The 17,946-nt window shown below is 44.0% G+C and overlaps 2 protein-coding genes across 7 annotated transcripts in view; one reads left to right on the top strand and one right to left on the bottom strand.

Annotated features, from left to right (window-relative positions):
* The window catches only part of LOC125762817 (protein turtle), a 94,916-nt gene that overhangs the window by 24,540 nt on the left and 52,430 nt on the right, over positions 1-17,946 (top strand). For all 6 annotated transcript variants that reach the window (XR_007418261.1, XR_007418260.1, XM_049425329.1 and 3 more), the window contains exon 2: positions 4,442-4,500. The gene's annotated coding sequence lies outside the window, so the exon portion shown is untranslated. The remainder of the gene's footprint in view (positions 1-4,441; positions 4,501-17,946) is intronic.
* Positions 1-17,946, bottom strand: part of LOC125762811 (cadherin-related tumor suppressor) — a 49,324-nt gene that overhangs the window by 9,203 nt on the left and 22,175 nt on the right. Inside the window, exons 3-8 of the mRNA XM_049425311.1 lie at positions 14,972-15,280; positions 9,813-10,046; positions 9,515-9,716; positions 5,618-5,805; positions 5,120-5,542; positions 3,396-3,909 (exon numbers count right to left, since the gene is read on the bottom strand). Of these exons, the coding sequence (XP_049281268.1) occupies positions 3,396-3,909; positions 5,120-5,542; positions 5,618-5,805; positions 9,515-9,716; positions 9,813-10,046; positions 14,972-15,280 (1,870 nt within the window). The remainder of the gene's footprint in view (positions 1-3,395; positions 3,910-5,119; positions 5,543-5,617; positions 5,806-9,514; positions 9,717-9,812; positions 10,047-14,971; positions 15,281-17,946) is intronic.

Genomic DNA, 17,946 nt, shown 5'->3' with positions numbered 1-17,946 from the left:
GATCAGATTTATTTATTGATCCAAACGGCGCATCCTCCAACCGTGTGTCGTCCGCGCGCAATGGTTCACATTTATGGCACAATAATTGCGCCATTGCAACAGCCACCGGGGCCGCTCGTTAACCGCGCGACGAAGTAAGGGCTGAGAATTGTTCCGGTTGCGTTTTTTTTGTTTTTTTGGTTTCTATTCTACTCCACGGTCCCGGCTATCGTCTGGCGAAAACAAACGCACCTTTTGCGGGATGTAATTGTTTCGCCTCCGTGACCAACAGCGGCTTTGTAAAGCAGTGAAAATAGCAAACGAACCTGAAACCGAACGACATTCCAAATGATAACCGAGATCGAACAAAGTGATGCGTTCGTTGGGTGCGTTTTTGTTTTTCAAAGTTTGTTCGGTCTGTGTGATTTCACAGCGTAATATGGCCCTCATCGTGTTCATTCCTCGAGAAGAAATTGTCATAAAAAACATTCGTAATCAAAGGTTGAATGTTAAAAGTTACCTTAAAACTAATGACGTTATAATTATGGCACAATGAATGGTTTAATTAACATAAAATTAATAAAATATATTTAAACTACCCCAAAAAAAAAAAACACAACAAGGAATAACATGCTAGGGTGGAGCAATGTATGCTAAGGGCAATGTCTTCAAACAGGCGCACTGGTATTTTACGGCGATGAAGATTATCTTTAAGCTCTCTTTTCATTCTCACCCCAGTACAAATTGAGTCCCGAATAGTGTTCAGCTGGTCAGAGAGTGCTACTTAGGTGTCGTGTTGTTCATTTCATGACGACACAGTGCTAAGGAGCTTCCACCCCTAAAGTGTGCGGTTAGCACGGGGAGGGAGGGCTGTAAAAATATTGTTTTGCTCAGTAGAGAGAAAGATGGCGTCTAGTGAAGAACGAGAGTGAGAGAGATTTAAATAACAAAGGAGTGCAAAAGGGGGGGAGGCAAAACATGGGGTAGAACAGCCTTTTCAAATGAACGCCAATCCACCAGCAGCTATAGCTGAGAAGAGGCAAAAACCCAGGAGAAGAATGAATAGCTGATATCATTTTTTTTTTTACAAATTTTAAGCCTTATGCAGATGAAGTATTTATAGCCCGGGGTAATAAAATGTTTCCAGTTATATACATATAACGCGCGCAAGTCTGTGACATAGCTCAAAGGTTTCTCGCTTCTCGCGTTGAAATTCCCGGCATTGGGTGCGTGTGTTCGTGCCACCGTATCCAAAACCGTGGACCGTGGACCCGAGGGCAGAGAGAAAGAAAAACAAGTGCTTGTGCGCAGACCCACATTTTCCCTCTTCCCAACCCTCTGCCGAGACCAGGAGACACTCACACAAACATGCATACAATACACAGGCTCCAAATTAGCCAATGGGGATGCGTTCGCTGCTGAAATTCTCCCCATCACGATCACTGCTTTTGCGTATATGCCCGTGAAGCAATGAATACGCGGTAGAGACACCCTTTTTGTACGCCCAAGATCCTTACCCTCTGTATGTAGGTTTGTTTTTTTTTTTGGTGTTCCACTCGTTAGTTTAAGCGTGTTCCGCTCGAAACTGTCAAAATGCCGTCGCAAACCGACAACATGGTTCATGCTGTCCCTGAACCGAGTAGCAGTGCAAGGGAAAAATTAAATCGTATGTTTGGAATTATGCTGCCAGCCGGCGCACGATTGTTTCAATTGCTGCCGATCAATGCAGTACGGCGATCATCGATATTATTGCAAACATCCGAGGTTGCATGGGAAATGCACCGAACACAGTTGGCAGCCGCTAGCCATCGCTCTCCAGGGTTTGAACCCTTAAAACGGGCAGAAAGTGGCGGGGATGAGGGGGGTAGGGGGAGAGAACGAATTATAGGAAATTGAGTGAATATTTATTGAGGTAGTTTATCAGCCGCGGGGTGTCTCTTGACGTCACGATCTCACGAAGAATCAATACAGTTCGCTGTGGCCCTCTGCATTCATTTTGTTTTGTGTTTAATCTGTACCTTTTGCCAGTGGAAAGTTCGTGAGGTAGCTTGCAATATGGCATGAGGAGGTCCTGTTCCGACCTGTATCTTCCTACTTATCTGGTGGAATTTGTAATATTTTGCGTTCTCATTCCTTGGCAGCGGTTGTAACTTTCCGCCTGCTAGTCTTTTGAGTGGTTAAAATCACTCGCCATTGCCCCATTCATTCATCGCACTGTTTTTGCTCGTTTTGGGTTCCTTTGCCCTAGCGCGTACAATTGTTTCTTTTGTCCTGGTTTTTTGCAAATCTGTAAGAGCATTCAGGAAGCTGATCAGAAATTCGTAGATATTATTGTAATAGAAAATGGATGCGAATGAGAATTCTTACCGCCAAAACGGTGCCTTTCAAACAGGGCAATATATTTGACGAGTGGTCTTAGACTGTGGTCTTAGAAATGGAATTTGGTGTCCACAGCCTAAAGAAAACATCTATATAGATCTTGTAATATGGAGAGCAAATTGGAATAATTTGTAATATTACTTTCCAATAAAGTTGCCATATATTCCACAAATCAGTGATATTTAGTAAACTCTTTCAAACGTTTATGCCATTCACCTACTCAACTCCTGGTCTCAACCAATGGGGAAAGGGGATTGTACAGCGCCATGTTTGCGAGGTCACGAGTTTGGGTTATTGCTGCCGTAATGTCGAATAATGGATTCGTTTATTGAAAATCTATTATTTGCGATCATTCTGGGTGATAGTCGCGTTTGCCGGTGGTTCCGTCGCTTGCTTAAAGTCGTAAAGGGACTTTTGCCGTGAAGATAAATCGGTGATTCCTCTTGCCCCTAACGGTGCAGGAGAAAAATCGCAAGTTGCCCCCGCTGTTTGTGAAGGATTTTGCTTTGTTATGTAGTACAGATTTCAACTATGACCCCAGTGCGATGGCCGACGATGAATGGGGAAATCGCGCTTATTTTAGACGAAGTTTTCCAGTATCCGGCATTGTAAATCAAATATTCGAATCTTTCACTCCAAGTCTCACGTGGCGTCAGGCAGTGTGGTGCACTGACAGGGAAAATGGGTAAAGGATGGAGACTGGCATCGTACCAGCGAGAGAGAAATACTTAGTTGCAGTACGTTCGTTCACGTTTATCGCTTACGAAACACAAAATATTATGCCAATACGTTTGTACGTTTGTTACTGCTTACGACAATGTTCAATGTTTTCCAACAACTGGAAACCTCCGACGGAAAGTCAGAGAACCGTACGAGGGTCAAAAATGAAATTTGCAACAAAAAAGGCGATTGCACATGATGCAATGTTGAGGGATCATTTTAATTCTGAACTTTGGCTAGAATTTCTTGTTATGTTTGATTGTTTTAAGGGACAAGATAAACCCCCTCGCTCCCTGATATCGTATGCTTTAACTTACCCGTATCCATTGCAACGAGCGTCAGAATGTACTCTTCCTGCATTTCACGATCCAGCGCCCGTAGTAGTGATATTTCGCCCGTCGATGCGTTGATCTTGAAGAAGTCCGTATCGCCTTCCTTGAGAAAGTAGCGTACCTGGGAGTTAAATGGTGGCGTGTCCGCATCGTACGCCCGCACAGTGATAACGTAACCATTGTTCGGTGGGATGACATTCTCCATCACGTAGGCGAGATACGGTGAATCGAGAAAGGTCGGCGGATTGTCGTTGATGTCTGTGATCGTGATCGATAACCGGGCGGTATCGAAACGTACCTCGCTGTTCTCGGTGTCGCCGGCACAGTCTTCGGCCCGTACCGTAATGGCGTAGAGCGATTTGCGCTCGTAGTTGAGATTTTTCGCCACCCGTACCACACCGCTGTCTTCGCTGATGGTAAAGTCGCGGTTGTCATCGCCGGCCGCTATCGAGAAGCGCACGCGTCCATTAGCGCCTTCGTCGATATCGGTAGCGGATACCTACACATAAAGGGAAAATACACGAGAAACGAGAAAGAAACAGAGAGAGGGTGAGAGAAAGACAAAAATAAGAGAAAAGAAAAGAAAATCAAGTAAATGGAAAAGCATTCTTAATGCAGCGAGATCGAACCACATTCTAGCGTAGACGATATTAAGGACGTTCATTAGTGGAGTTGTTCCTGAACGCTTCGGCAAAGTTTGGAAACCAAACTTGGCAAATATTGTAATTTATCCAAAATTTATTCATATTAGTTAAACGCAAAAAAAATCAAAGATTTAAAGTCGAAAAAAAACGAAAAGGCTGACAATGTATTTAGAAATATTTACGGTGTCGTCTTCGAGAGACCTTCACAGATCTTTATTTATTTAAAATAATATACATTTTCAAACCCAATGTTTTACGCAACCATGCAACCTTTACAAACTAATCGATGTCAAAATATTAACCTCCCTTTTTCAACCGAAAGTCACACAGCAAAATGTGCTAGATTATTAATTCATTGCAATTTGTGATAATTTACTTTTCTCATAGATTTGCCTCCCAAGCCCAATGCCCATCCGGACCGGCTGAGTGCATCATCGATCGTAAAGGTATGTGTTGAATATTTTTCCTGTTTTGTATATTATGCATTATGTGCTCAGTGTGAGTAAGGTGCATCGCAAAGGGTTGCGGTGGGGGGGGGGGACCAATTCCATTCCGCTTCAACGGCCCCGTAGGGATGCGATCGTCTCAACATATGCGACGCGAAGTCACGGTCGTCGCGATGCACTAAATGGCAAGACGCCCGCCGTACAGCGACGACGTGCAGGATAAGATTTGCCGTTCGCGCGCGGTGTACGAAAGAAAAATGATGTTATTAATAAAGCATTTCGTGACGCTTTCAAATAAACAGCAAAAACGTTTTAAGCTCAGGCAAAACAGAGTTTGATGCAATGCCGGCAACGACGGCGAGATGGGGATGGGGGGAAGCAGAAAAGCAGCAAGAACGATTGCCGCGGCAAAGGCACAGCAAAGTGCTGCTCCCCGTGCATCTTGCCCTCGGTATTATTCGTTGCAAAGTGGGTAAATATTGTTTGCGAGTAATGATTTGGGATCAAACATTTTTAATGTAGCAGCTGCCTGAAGAGTAGCTCTTCGAAGCGTCAAAGTGACTTTGAGACTTGTGGGCAAAAATTTGAATTCTTGTCACGCACTGATCGACTAGCTTACCTGTAGTACACTAGCTCCTATGCTAGCATTTTCTGCAATTGCCGCACTATACTGCTTTGGGTCGAAGATCGGACTGTTGTCGTTCTCGTCCAGCACGTTGATCAGTATTCGCGACTGCGTCATCTTGGGCGGATCACCACGATCTTTAGCAATAACGTTCAGCTCGTAACTTGGCTTAGTTTCGCGATCCAACTGTGCGGATACTCGTAACAATCCGTCTGCCTGCCCAATCGTGAACGGACTGGTAGCCGAACCTTGACTATCCAGCTGATACTCCACGTATCCGTTGCGTCCTTCGTCCCGATCGATAGCCTTGACCGCCATGATCACCGTGTTGATCGGGATGTTCTCGGCCACACTCGTTTCGTTCGGTGTGACAAACTCGGGCGCTAGATCGTTAATATCCTTTAGCACGATTGTAACCTGTTAAAGTGAAGAGATGACGCGGTGATGACTTCGGTACACTTAATTGCGTTCCTAAGTATGCTAAAACCTTACCTGCACAGTAGACGATAACCGTTTCTCAGGTTCTACGGCACAATCTCTAGCCGTCACCACTAGACTGTAAGAGCTTTTCGATTCACGATCGAGCGATCGACGGGTACGAATGGTGCCATTGCCCATGATTTGAAAGTCATCATTATCATCGCCGGCCGTTATCGAGTACTCAATACGTCCATTGGATCCTGGAAAACACAACAAAAAAAAAACAAAACGTAATGAAACAAAAATACTAAACAGTATTTATTAGTATTAAGTTAAGGAAAATGGTGCAAATGCAGATCAGTGTGTATCCTTGCCGTCGTAAACAAACAAAACGATTGTAAGCCAACCTACCGAGCGTGGAACGTGCTTAATGGCGTTCGAGTATTGTGTGAATAATGGTCCAGGTCGTGTGTACGGCCATTGAGCCATTACAGACGGCATCAATGTTCAATAAACACATGAAACAAATGTACATTCGGTTCGATCCGATTGGGGTGGAAAAAAATCCCCCGTGGAAGAGATTGGTCGATCGACGGAAACGTTTCATTACGATTGTATCTGGCCAAACCCCATACTTACGAAGAAGGGGAGTTGTTCGTTGCTCATTACCGTACCGGAGATGTCTCTCTTTTACACTCCCTCCTTTATCCTTGGCATACCGGTGCCCAATAATCGACTGCTGCCAAATTAAATATGATCTCGGTACGAGACGGAAGGATCATTTCTATGTCTTTCCGCGCTGCTGAACGGGATAAGGTGACGTTAGCCTCAAAATACGCGCATGGTCGAGACATGCGAGAATTGCGAAACAGCCACAATTCTGATGCGCTCGGCTCCGATTCATAATCACAAAAACATGGTCTGGCCAATCCCGCAAAAAGGTTGGGAGAGTTGCATTGCCCCACACAGCACAAGGACAAACGAAGCAGAGGGGGGTGAGTTTAATGTAGGAAACGTAAGAAAAAAAAAATTCCGGTGTTTATTAATTTGCATAAAGCAGCGAACGAAGCAGCAGCAGTAGCAGTTCGCGAGACGCGAGACGTGTCTTCATTGATTGTGTGATCCCGTGTAAACCGTGTGCTCGTTGCTCGGAAGAATTCGGCTTCAAAGGGGCATGCGATGTCAATGAACCTGAGTGGCGCTGCGCCCATTTGTATTGTGGGCAAAGGAGAAAACGTATCTCGAACAAAAAAAAAAAAAAACACAACAACCCAAAAAACCCATTCGGTTAGAATGGTTTGGATGGATTATTCAACATACCAGCAAGTCCCCACGCGAATTCGTTCTGCTGCCTATTGGGTTGGATCATTCAATTAACATTATTATAAAATAGCGTCTCCAAGATGGAAAAGGATCGTGTGTGTGTGTGTTGAAAATGCAATCCCACCATTCACCAACGTTAGACAGTTTGTAGCAATTTTTCGAATGCATTTGCTTAGCTGGGCGATCGGTGATGACTTTAACAAGCATAGCAGAAATGGAAGGGAAAAAACCAAAAACAAACAAACACGCCAACTGTTTTCGACCGAATGAAGGTGGCGATCGAGCTGATTTGATCAACCATCCAGTTTGAAAGTGGGAAAGGAGGAGACACCCGTCACCAGAGCACTTCCATCGGTTGAGTTGACAAGATACAATTGTTTCGATCGATGTTCGACAAAATTATTTGCCGCTTGGCGATGGCGTATCGTCCGGCAGAGGAGACAAGTGGACGACAACGTGATCGTTTGATCACCGACCCGGTGTGCCCGAGTGCTGCAGAAGGTAACGTCGTCAACAAGAGTGTATCAAGAGCCAGGCAAGACCGGATCCCGCGTTTGCTTGTCAGTGTCTCTTGACGGTGGCCATCGTTGGAACTTCCTTTACACACCTACGAACTGCGCTCTCCCGTGGTTCTGCTGCTTTCCGTGTGCTTGAATGTGTGTCAAAAATCTTCAAAAACAAAACAAAAAAAAAACAAACCTTTGCCAGATGTTATCGCCCACCCATCTTAATCCCCCAAAGGCGAAAGGGGCGAAACAAAACGGTAAGAAGCGACTGGTTCACTACATCTTTTGCGCGGTTCAACGCCGGGGTTTTGATTAATAACTTTACCAATCAGTATGCCCGACCCGAAACGGGCCTATTCTGCTCTGTTGGTGTGTCGTCGCGATTCAAACACCAACAAATACTTAGACTCCTCGCGCCGGAGTCAGTTGAGTTGCGCTAAGCAAACAGCATTAGCTCGCCGAAGCGTTGGAGCATCGGGCATTGCGAAAGCAGTGCGACGAAGAAGAAAAGACCTTACAAAAATGCCCAAAAATAAAGTCATCTTACGCAGCCTTTCGCGCCATATTCAAATTCGGTTCTTCGGTTTACAACAATCGTGCCAGAATGACAAGCTAAATAGAAGCTGCCGAGTCGGGTGGTTCGACCCCACGTTTGTTCGACTGATGTGCGTCGGAAAGAGAATAAAAATGTATATTGTATCGATATCTATAAATTTTGAAGTCAATAAAATATAAACCTGAATCGCCTGACTGCCTACACACATAATCGTTTGGGGTGGATGTGTTCACAGTATCGGTTCACCGTTCGGTGCGTTAGATGGTGCGTTTCGTTTCGTGTTTATGCTGGAACGTTTGGCTTCTTTCGCTCTTGCCTGGTGCCTGTTCACTAGAACAGGACCGATTCTTCTCAAACTCGTATATGTCCTCTTCTCTCTGTCTCACTGTCTCTGTCTTGAATTAAAATTTGAAAAAAAAGAATCGAATATCCACAAAATCCGATCGGGGAACCGGAGAAGGCTCAAACTGATGGAAGAAATTTGTTTGCCACGGGATTAAAATACACTTTAATGGAGTCAACCGTCCCGGCGATTGCGTTCGCTTGTTCGTTTTTTCCATCCGTCCCGGGTGACCTGCAGCACGATGCGCGCACCACGGAGACATTCTCAGGCAAAGCTTATAAACAATTTTATAACTTATCGCACTCGCGCACTCCGCTCAACCAAAAACCGGGCATTCGGCATTTCGACCCATCCCGGTCTGCGGTCATCATAATGCGCGCCGGGTTGTGCCTGTGCCACAAATACATGATGTTTTTTTTTCTCGCTGCTGCTGCCTGTTGATGTTGTTTTGTTTTGTTCGGCGTGTGTGTCGGTGATCTCCCTCCAAAAAAAAAAACGGAAGAAAGGGTAAGGCATTCTCGTTTGAGATTGCGTCCCTTCCGCAATCCGCTTGCGAACAACCGTAAGTGGGAAATAGTTAAGGAGGATAAGGAGAAGGCCGTGTAACAAACGGTATGGTATAAACCAAAGAAAAAAAAATATCGAAGGAGAAATGTTGCGAGATGTTGCGGGGGGACCTGAGAACCCCATGGGTTGTGTATGTGGCAGCAGAGAAAGTAGGGAAGACATGTGTAAGAAATGTGAATGTGGAAATTTTTGGTGGTGAAACGTTAGACGAACGAATTCGGCGTTAAAATGGGAGAATCGATGCTGAACGAATCAGATAAAAAACAACAACAACCACAACAACAACATAAATAGGAAGGAACGACCTAATGAAAATTACTACAAACGTATCACATACACACATTCATGCGTGGTCGTTTACGAGCCAACACGCATCGGTATGGGTTGTTTAATATTAAAATCGATTATTTAAATCGCGATTTACAGTTAATTTTTGGTTTATTGTACTGACAAATGAAAACCACTAGGGGTGAAAACTAATCAAGAAGACACACTGACTGAAAATTGGGGTTGGGAAACGAAGCGAAGATTTGGTGTTCATTTTGTCCATTGGAATATGATATCACTTTCGAGTAGGTTAGGTTTTTCTTTACCCAAAAACATGACTATTTAAACATGATAAAGTTATTAATTAAATTTGTTGGATTTTTAAAAAAAATTCTAATAAAACTTACCAGAATCGATATCGGTGGCACTAACGGTCACAACATCCGAATTGATTGGGGCATTTTCGAAGATTTCATTGGAGTAGCTCATCGGGTCAAAGATTGGAGCATTATCATTTAGATCGACCACATTGCAGTAGACGGTGAGCGTGCTGGACAGACTGGGATAACCGTTGTCCTGTGCTTGAACCACCAAAATGTAATGTTGTACCTGTAATTGAGCGAAAGAGATGATAAGAACAATTTGTTTCGTGCTTGTGTTTCTAAAAACCATAATCGGCTATATAATTGCACATTAACCACCTACCTCTTCGTAATCGAGCCGTGCTGTTAGTGTAAAGATGCCCGTCTGCGGGTTCAGCGAGAACACATCGTTTGCCCAGTCCGATATGACGGTGTAAGTGACGGCCGCATTAGTCCCAACGTCCGGATCGGTAGCGGCGATCACACCGACGTGAAAACCGCGCATAGCGTTCTCCGGAATGTCGAACGAATAGGCCGGCTCAGCAAATACCGGTGGATTGTCGTTCGTATCGGTAACCTAGGAGGAAAAAAAAGAGCAAACAATTGAAATTACTTACGGTACATCATATCCACATTCCATATCGCACCGTACGCGAAAGAAGATTACACAATGATGTGAAAGTGAAAAAAAATTGGCACTGCCCGGGCAGTGATTCGGGGTTCAGTGTCTTGGCGTCTGTCTTTCCGTTGGTTTTCGTAGTCCTATCGGTAGCAATTACGGCACGGCAGCAAATCAAATTGCTATATGATCTGCCATATGGTGCATCATGAGTAATTGATGCCGCGTAGGCGATCGTTTTTCATTTTTTTTCTGTACTGTATGGTGAAAGGGGTGTAATCGAATAATTAAATCATATGATGCAGAATGCTTCCTGATGGCAAAGTACAGCTTAACACGTCCGATAACACTCATTTTCCAGTGAACGATTTTTTAAATTCGCGAGTAATAACGCTAAAAGCGAAAAATATTTGAATGACAGTTGATCCTACTTAAACTCTTATAAAGAAAAAAAATGTAACTAATTTGAAAGAAAACAATGAAAATACTATGATGTTGATGGATGTTTCGTATTCTTTATGCTAGCGAATAGTTATTGCCTCTTGGAAATGGGATTCATACTTTCATCTTTCCTGTGCGTGCATCCCCGAAAACGATGGATAGATGATCGTCTCATTGTAACGTTGGTCTTTCATCTTTGTGAAATATTCCGATGGTCCGACAGTCGACCTAACGAAGCCCACACTAAATTGCCCTACCATATGACCTGCGCTGCGATGACAATATAAAGGGTTTTCGTTGCGCCTTAATTCGATTTGTTTCATGCGAAAGGTTCGTCGCTTGTGGTATCGTGCGAGTCTAACGTTTCAGTCGTTCGGCTTTCACTGCGTTCATTGCCATGGTTGGGCATTGCCATTCTGGTGTTGCTTAAAAACACACACACACACACACACACACCGTCAAACGTATGGGCACGCACACACGGACCATGGGGAGATCGGTGGACTTTAGAGCGGAGAGAGAGAGAGAGGGTTCGAGTGGATGTGGTCCGTATCTAGCCTGTCAAATCGATGCTTTCTTTTGGAATTGGGATGCTAAGGGTATGTCATTCCTAAAAGAGAAGTGGATCTTGAGTCGAGCTGCGACGGTTACGACGATGACAGACGTGTTCTCCCGGGATTCATCTTTCTCGAGCATGAGCGCGTCGATTCAACCGACATGCCCTGCTGCGGTTGCGCTGGCACTATGCGGGCCCGCTACACTTATCCCTCCCGTTTTGAGGGAGCAGAAACGACATTTTTCTATGACACACACACATACAGATATACACGCGTGCGGCTCGAAAGACGCACGAACGAAATCCTCCATCTCGATTCTCTACCGAGCGGGGATGACACCATTGACTTTACCGCAGAACCGGATCATGGGAGTGGAACCGGGAATAGGATTCGTTTGTCCCGTGGTGCACACGAGATCGAAAGATCCCCCCCCCCCCCCCCCACCCCCCGTCACCGTCAGAAGGGACAGCACGAACAGGGCACACAACAAAGCAAAGCAAAAACACTTTTGATCTCCATCTGCTTATTTATGATTATGATTATTTTTATTAAATCATTCCCAGTCGTGATTAAATATAAGTATGTCATTGTTGAGAGTATAGAAACCGAAGGAAGAAGAGAACAACCACACACAAAAAACCGCGCACGGAGCAATGGAGAATGAGAAATGTGAAGGTGAAGAACAAAAAAACAGATATCGTAACCGGCCGTCCAAGTCGTAGAAATCCGTGAAGGATAAATGATTCATTTAAGATTTCTTTGTTTAAATTAGATAGAATCATAGATGAGCTCAATAGGGAGAAATGTACAAGGGAAGAAAAACAGAGAGAGAGAGAGAGAGCGAGAAGTTAGTTGGTGGGATTTCTGTGGAGTTTTTGTACCCAAGGTGTGGTAATCGTACCTACTCGAAGCTGAACTTAAATTCGATTGATAGACTTCAAGCTTTGACGTTTCGGTTTAGTATCCCCTATCAGGCGGGTTTCTCAGAGCTCAGGCAAACAATTTCTCTTTTATCGAATCCGCACGAGATGCTAGAGCTGGCCAGGTACGTCGTTTTGGGGTTTGAACAATCTTTATTTAAATATTCGTTTCATCTTCCACAGTCCGAGGCACACGACTATGTTGGGTCATGTTTTTTTTCTTTCTCCCTCTCTCTATCTCTCTTCGAATTATGTATTCCTACAATACGTAAAGGGAGAATGTCAAAAAAGCAACGGAAAAACACGGGGATATTCGAGGGAGATTGCTAGCCTAGTTGAATGATAGCTAACAGGCCGGAATCAGAAATCTGTTTGTAAGAAACGAAATGTATAACGCCGAAATAGATACTTTGCGGAGCAGTGTGATCAGGAACCGAACAGCGCAACGTTCCTTAAATAGACAAATATACTCGTTTGTACGAAAGTACAACAAACACACACGTTCATCCAGGTACCACCTTCTCCAGAGAATCAAACAGTGCTCCAGTGCTAGAGAAAAGAAAACGAGCTGAAATAACACACCTCACTTCCCATCACTACTTGTAGCTCAATGCCAAAAAAAAAGGCTGCGGCAAGTTTTGTGAGTATGCTTCGTTTCACCTCACTACCGTGTCCGTGGAACCGGGCTACGACTTATATTGATATGTTTTACCAGATTTCCATTTTGTCTATTCTCTGGTAAGCACGTTTGTCAAACCATGGGAGGGCCCGTTTTGTGAGACTGTCCATTAATTTGCCGTACACGATGGTTTCGGTCCCTTTCCCATTCTATCCCGGCTACGAAATACGGTGGAATGTTTCCCAACCGCCAGAGCAATCTAACATACACTATACGTGGATGAATTTGGAAGTACTGTTGAGAGCTGGAAACAGTTTCAAGAGATCTTATTTTACCAACAACAAGAACACTAGTCTAAAATTTAACCTTTTCTTAGTAAGTTTTGTAATGTAGAAAACTATAAATGATGTTGCTCTAAAAACTCTTGTCTTGTCAGCAGTAACGATCGTCAATTAATCCAGACCCGAATCGAGCAATGATCGGGTAACTATTTTGCCACAGTCTTAATCTTGATCATATTGTACAAAACGAACTTAACAAGATAAAATCTGTCGAAGTCACACACAACGTTAAATGGAATGGACAATTCAACCGACAGTATTGGGCATGGAAAAAGAAATGACTCACACACTCCGATGGAGCTGCGCATGGAGACATCGGGAGGTGAACTTAAATTTCGTAAACCATTTGATTATTGCCTCAGAATGCAAAGGGTGGAACTCGCGTCGAAGATGTGGCACGAAAGGTGGCGAACGGAGAACGTGGATGATTAAGCAGAGGCTGAATGTGGTCAGTTGATCGGTTTCGGTGGAGAAATACAGAGGCATGCGAGAGGTGCGTACGGATCGACAAATGAACATTTCATATTCACCCGGGACAACGGAACGGCTCGGTTCGTGATGTCAATCATACTTTAATAATAAAGGATAACATATGTGCAAGCATATAATGGAGCGTAGCCAAAGAACGGAAACAATCCAGGAATGAGAAGAAACCTGCCGAAGATCGAATTGTGAAGGAATTCGAATGTCTGTTGTCTGATCGGAAAGATAAAGTTACGAAGTTCTCTGGGGAGTTGGGGGATATGTTTTCGGTTTATGTACACACTTTACGGGGTAGTTTGAAAACACCTTCATACACACTTGAAGCGGTTTTAGGTGTGTGCGTAAATTTGTAAGCTAGATGCATAAGTAGAAGTATATCGCCAAGAAATTGACGTACGCCATATTTAATTGCCAGTGAATATCAGAAGTAGTCAACAACTGTATACTTTTTAAATTATATTTTCCAATGTTTTGAAGAATTTGATTCTGCGGACAAATACTACATTGTGGGTACCGAAACTTCGACTTTGACATTCTCAATTCGCTGTCTGTAATGCTCAGGACTTTTAGATGTTACTCTGGAATAGAAATACCTGAAGTTTATATTCTCCAAAGTAGACACTTTCAAGTAGAGATCGCGTTCGTTCTATCTGGAACTTTATAAAATCAACAGAAGAGATAAAGAGACACAAACTTGGCACAACATAGAACGGGAAAGAGAAAGTAACACACAGGCAAAGGCAGCCCAGGCTCGTTTGTTCGCTGGAATGCTGTGGGCTATAACCTTTGACCGCACCCAAGAGAGATCTCTTCCCTCTTTTTTGCTGGTTTGTGTGTGTGGGGAAATAGATTGCTGCAAGGGACAAGTTGGTTATTGCCGGTGCCATTAACTCGCAATCTGGTGATCTGAGCCGGCCAACGTGTGTATGCAGTTGTGCGTGCATCAAGCGATTCCTACTTTGCTCCCGGGGGGTAGAGGGGCATGGTCGTATGAATATGCACAGCAAAATGGTATGCGTTTTTAACGTTGGGCCGCACAGAAAAAGATTACTTTTGCGATTAAGTTACATCTTCGCATCAAGTGCATCGCCGCCGGCCGTGTTTGCGGTACGGTTTTGTTGGGCAGAACAAGACACGGTCAGGAAAATGTAGCGACGAAGAGTCGCAGGAATCTTTTTTAATGTGTTTCGAATAAATACGAACATGCAACGGTATAAGGGCGGCATCCGAAACGACAGCGGCCGGAAAAGCTTTTATGATTTTTCAGTAATCAATCAAACGCAAGCGCGTGAGTCCGGATGGGGTTGAACTGGTTGGACATTGCCAAAAAAAAAATTAAAAAAATATTGCAGGATGATGGCAGGCCGAAATAAAGCATTGATTTCGCTGCCATAGGACTAAGGACGATGCGCATTAGCCGGAAAGAGTTTTGGTTGGTTAGGTGGGAAGGAAGGGGCGGGGGGAGATCGGTGGTGGAATTTTGATGCTGGTGTGTTCAGTCAAACTTCACTTCGCAACCTACCTGAATAGTGATCGTAGTTTCGGTGCTCTGAATACCGTCCGTCACACTGACTTTCAACCGGTACGAATCTTCCGTCTCGCGGTCGAGCGTATCACGCAGCTTTAGCAAACCGGTTTCCCGCTCCAGCGCGAACTTGGGTGCGTCCCCTTCCAGCAGTGTGTACTCCAGTTTTCCCAGCGTATCGGGATCCGTTGCGGTGATGCGCGCCACCGTCTGGCCGACGGCCAAATCTTCCGACACGCTGAATACCAACGGGAGGTTCTGGAACCTTGGCGGGCTGTCGTTCTTGTCCAGTACATTGACGCGTATCTGTAGCGGAAGAGAATAGAGACGGACGAATTGGTAAATTTAATCACTATTAAAGTGCATACAGCGACCGAGCGACAGTGGCTCAACAGAGGTGTATATTAACGACGGGAAGATAGTAGAACATTTGCGGGTACGCGGGGAACAGTAACACAAAAAAACGCGTTAATTTCACATCACATTCAAATGCATTTTCAACAACGCTGCTCTGTGGATTGAAGATATTTAATTCAATTCATACACAACAAATTGCTGGAACTGTACAGCCGTCACGATTAAAACCGATTTGATGATGTCCTTTCACCGGCGGCCATCAATTATTTACAATCTAAGTACATTTGCATCACCCAACAAAAACTGTAAGTACGCATCGGAAGGCTTGGAAGGTTTCCCCGTGATCGGAGCAATAACTTTGTAATGCGTTGGTATTTTGATTGGTACCGAGTAGCGACACGTTGGTTTTTTTCTTTGCATTTCCATCTCCTGAACTTAATTTAGCTGTTCTGGACTTCTTTTTTTTTGGTTAGCACAAATAAAATAGCAATATAAATCTGTTTCGGAATTGGAATGTAAACAAATCGGACTAAGCCAACAGGAGGGAAAAAAAGAACCAAAAGTTCAGTGCCGATCGAACGAAGATGCGCAATTCTGGTTCTGGGATTTCGTGCGTACACGATCGCGCTACAAATCCGCAAGGCAAAGGTGTCCAAACGCTACAGATACATAAACCGAAATGCCTCTGGTCGGACACTTACAACAATGTCTGCGAAGGCTGCATAATGTAGGGCTGCAATAACAGTGGCACCCGGGCGACATTGCGCGACTGTGTCTTTTGGCAACGCGCTCCGAACCGCGCCGCGCGGAGCGTATTAAAAACGTTCCTCACGCGTTAAGCATATTGCATTCGTATCTCGCCTGCATCCCTGCCGGTCTGTCCACGTTACGGACCTGACGGTTATTTTACGACTCTGGTAAAGACTCTTCGTAAAAATGTCTGGCGAAAATTATTCGCTCACTTTGCTGCGCCTTTAAGCGTTTAAGTGTTTTCCAGGTTTTTTGCTCTGTGCCTTATAAAAGAGTGCAGCAATAAAAAACCTTCTTTACACACACTCTTTTTCACCATTTATTGGCAGTTGGTTGGATGCTGATTATAAATGCTTCGTAACAGTTCTACTAATACCGAACACTAGTGGAGGTTTGATGAAATGAGATTTTTTAGCTATTTATTTTATTTTATTTTATTGAACTTTTTATTTAGAACATCAATTTGAAGCTTGTGAAGGAATCTTTCGCTTATCATAACATATTCATATTAGGACAATTAAATAAAACCTTTCGTATGTTCTATCGACTTTTTACTATCCAAAATCCTTCGTAATGCTGCAGCACAAATGCAAATGTTGCAGTGTAAAAATAAACTTTTATGATTGCGAATGAAACTGCCGGCAAAGCGATACGATTTGCAGGTTTGTCTCGTCAAGTATCGTGTACGGGGCACAATGATAAATCAGCAAATGATCAAGCAGCAAGAGAACGAAGGGTTCGGTAGCTGTGATGGATGGATGTACGGGCGAACCGTGGTTATGGTCGTGTCGGAGTGCTCCGATGTGAAACAGAGACGCATATAATATGTTAAAGTGCCACAACAGGATCGGCCAAAACTGTGCGGCAACAATAACTGCCACAAACAGCAAAAAAAAGAGACGATTTCAGTAAGGAAGAAATGGTACGGCGTGATGACGCCGAATGGCACAATGTGCGAGTGCGAGTGGCAAAGCGTGCAGCGCGAGAGTAGGAAGTCCCCTTCGGGTCAGCAACAAGAAGAAAAAAACAACCGGACGAAGGATAAATGCACCAGTGACGAATGAGGCTGAAATTTAATGTTTGCGTACCGTCATCTTACGCGATTTTATGTTTACCGCGACCAAAGCCGACCTGTTGGACGACCGGCTTTACCCGCAACAAAGGTCCGGTTACACACTTCATCTGCATAGTGCTGCAGTGATCCGGACCGGGAGTCCGAAGGGGTCGGGTTGATACGCGTCCCCGTGGACGCAAGCGAAACTTGTGCACACAGTTGATCAAGCACACACAGCAGCAGAATGTGAGGTAATGAGCCAAACAACCAAGAAACGCAAAACCGAGAGGAGAGGATGCCTCGAAAAATTTTGCTTTACTGTTTTGTTTCTAAAGCTGCTAAAATATCGAAACAATTACACATTTTTAAGGACAATTAACCTTCTCTCCTTCGCTCACACAACTGTTCAGTCTTTCTTCCTCTCCTTGTTTTTTTTGAGCCGAAAAGTTTGAAGTTTTGCTTATTTTTTTTTTGAATAGCCGAAGAGATTTCTCAATCCTCGTATTTGCCTACGGAATAGTTGGGACTATTTCTATTGCAAAGATACTTAAAGTTGATACTATTCACCATAAATTGTACGAAATATTATTAACATACACCTCACTAAAGTGAAGAACGCCCATATTGAATCTACCAAGGTATTTAACAGATTTTTTTGATAGTGTCTTTCCATGCATTCAAGTCACTGACGATCAAGGAGATCCCCTGAAGAGGTAACTCTTTTCTTTTCTGCGATTCTAATCTATCGCATACAGTTGTTTCATTTTCGCATATTCTCATTAGACATGGTCGAAAATGTTCTACTACTAGC

Source organism: Anopheles funestus, chromosome 2RL, assembly GCF_943734845.2.
Source record: "Anopheles funestus chromosome 2RL, idAnoFuneDA-416_04, whole genome shotgun sequence".
Lineage (NCBI taxonomy): Eukaryota > Metazoa > Arthropoda > Insecta > Diptera > Culicidae > Anopheles > Anopheles funestus.
Note: the sequence above shows the minus strand (reverse complement) of the source record. Positions and strands in the feature narration are given on the sequence as shown.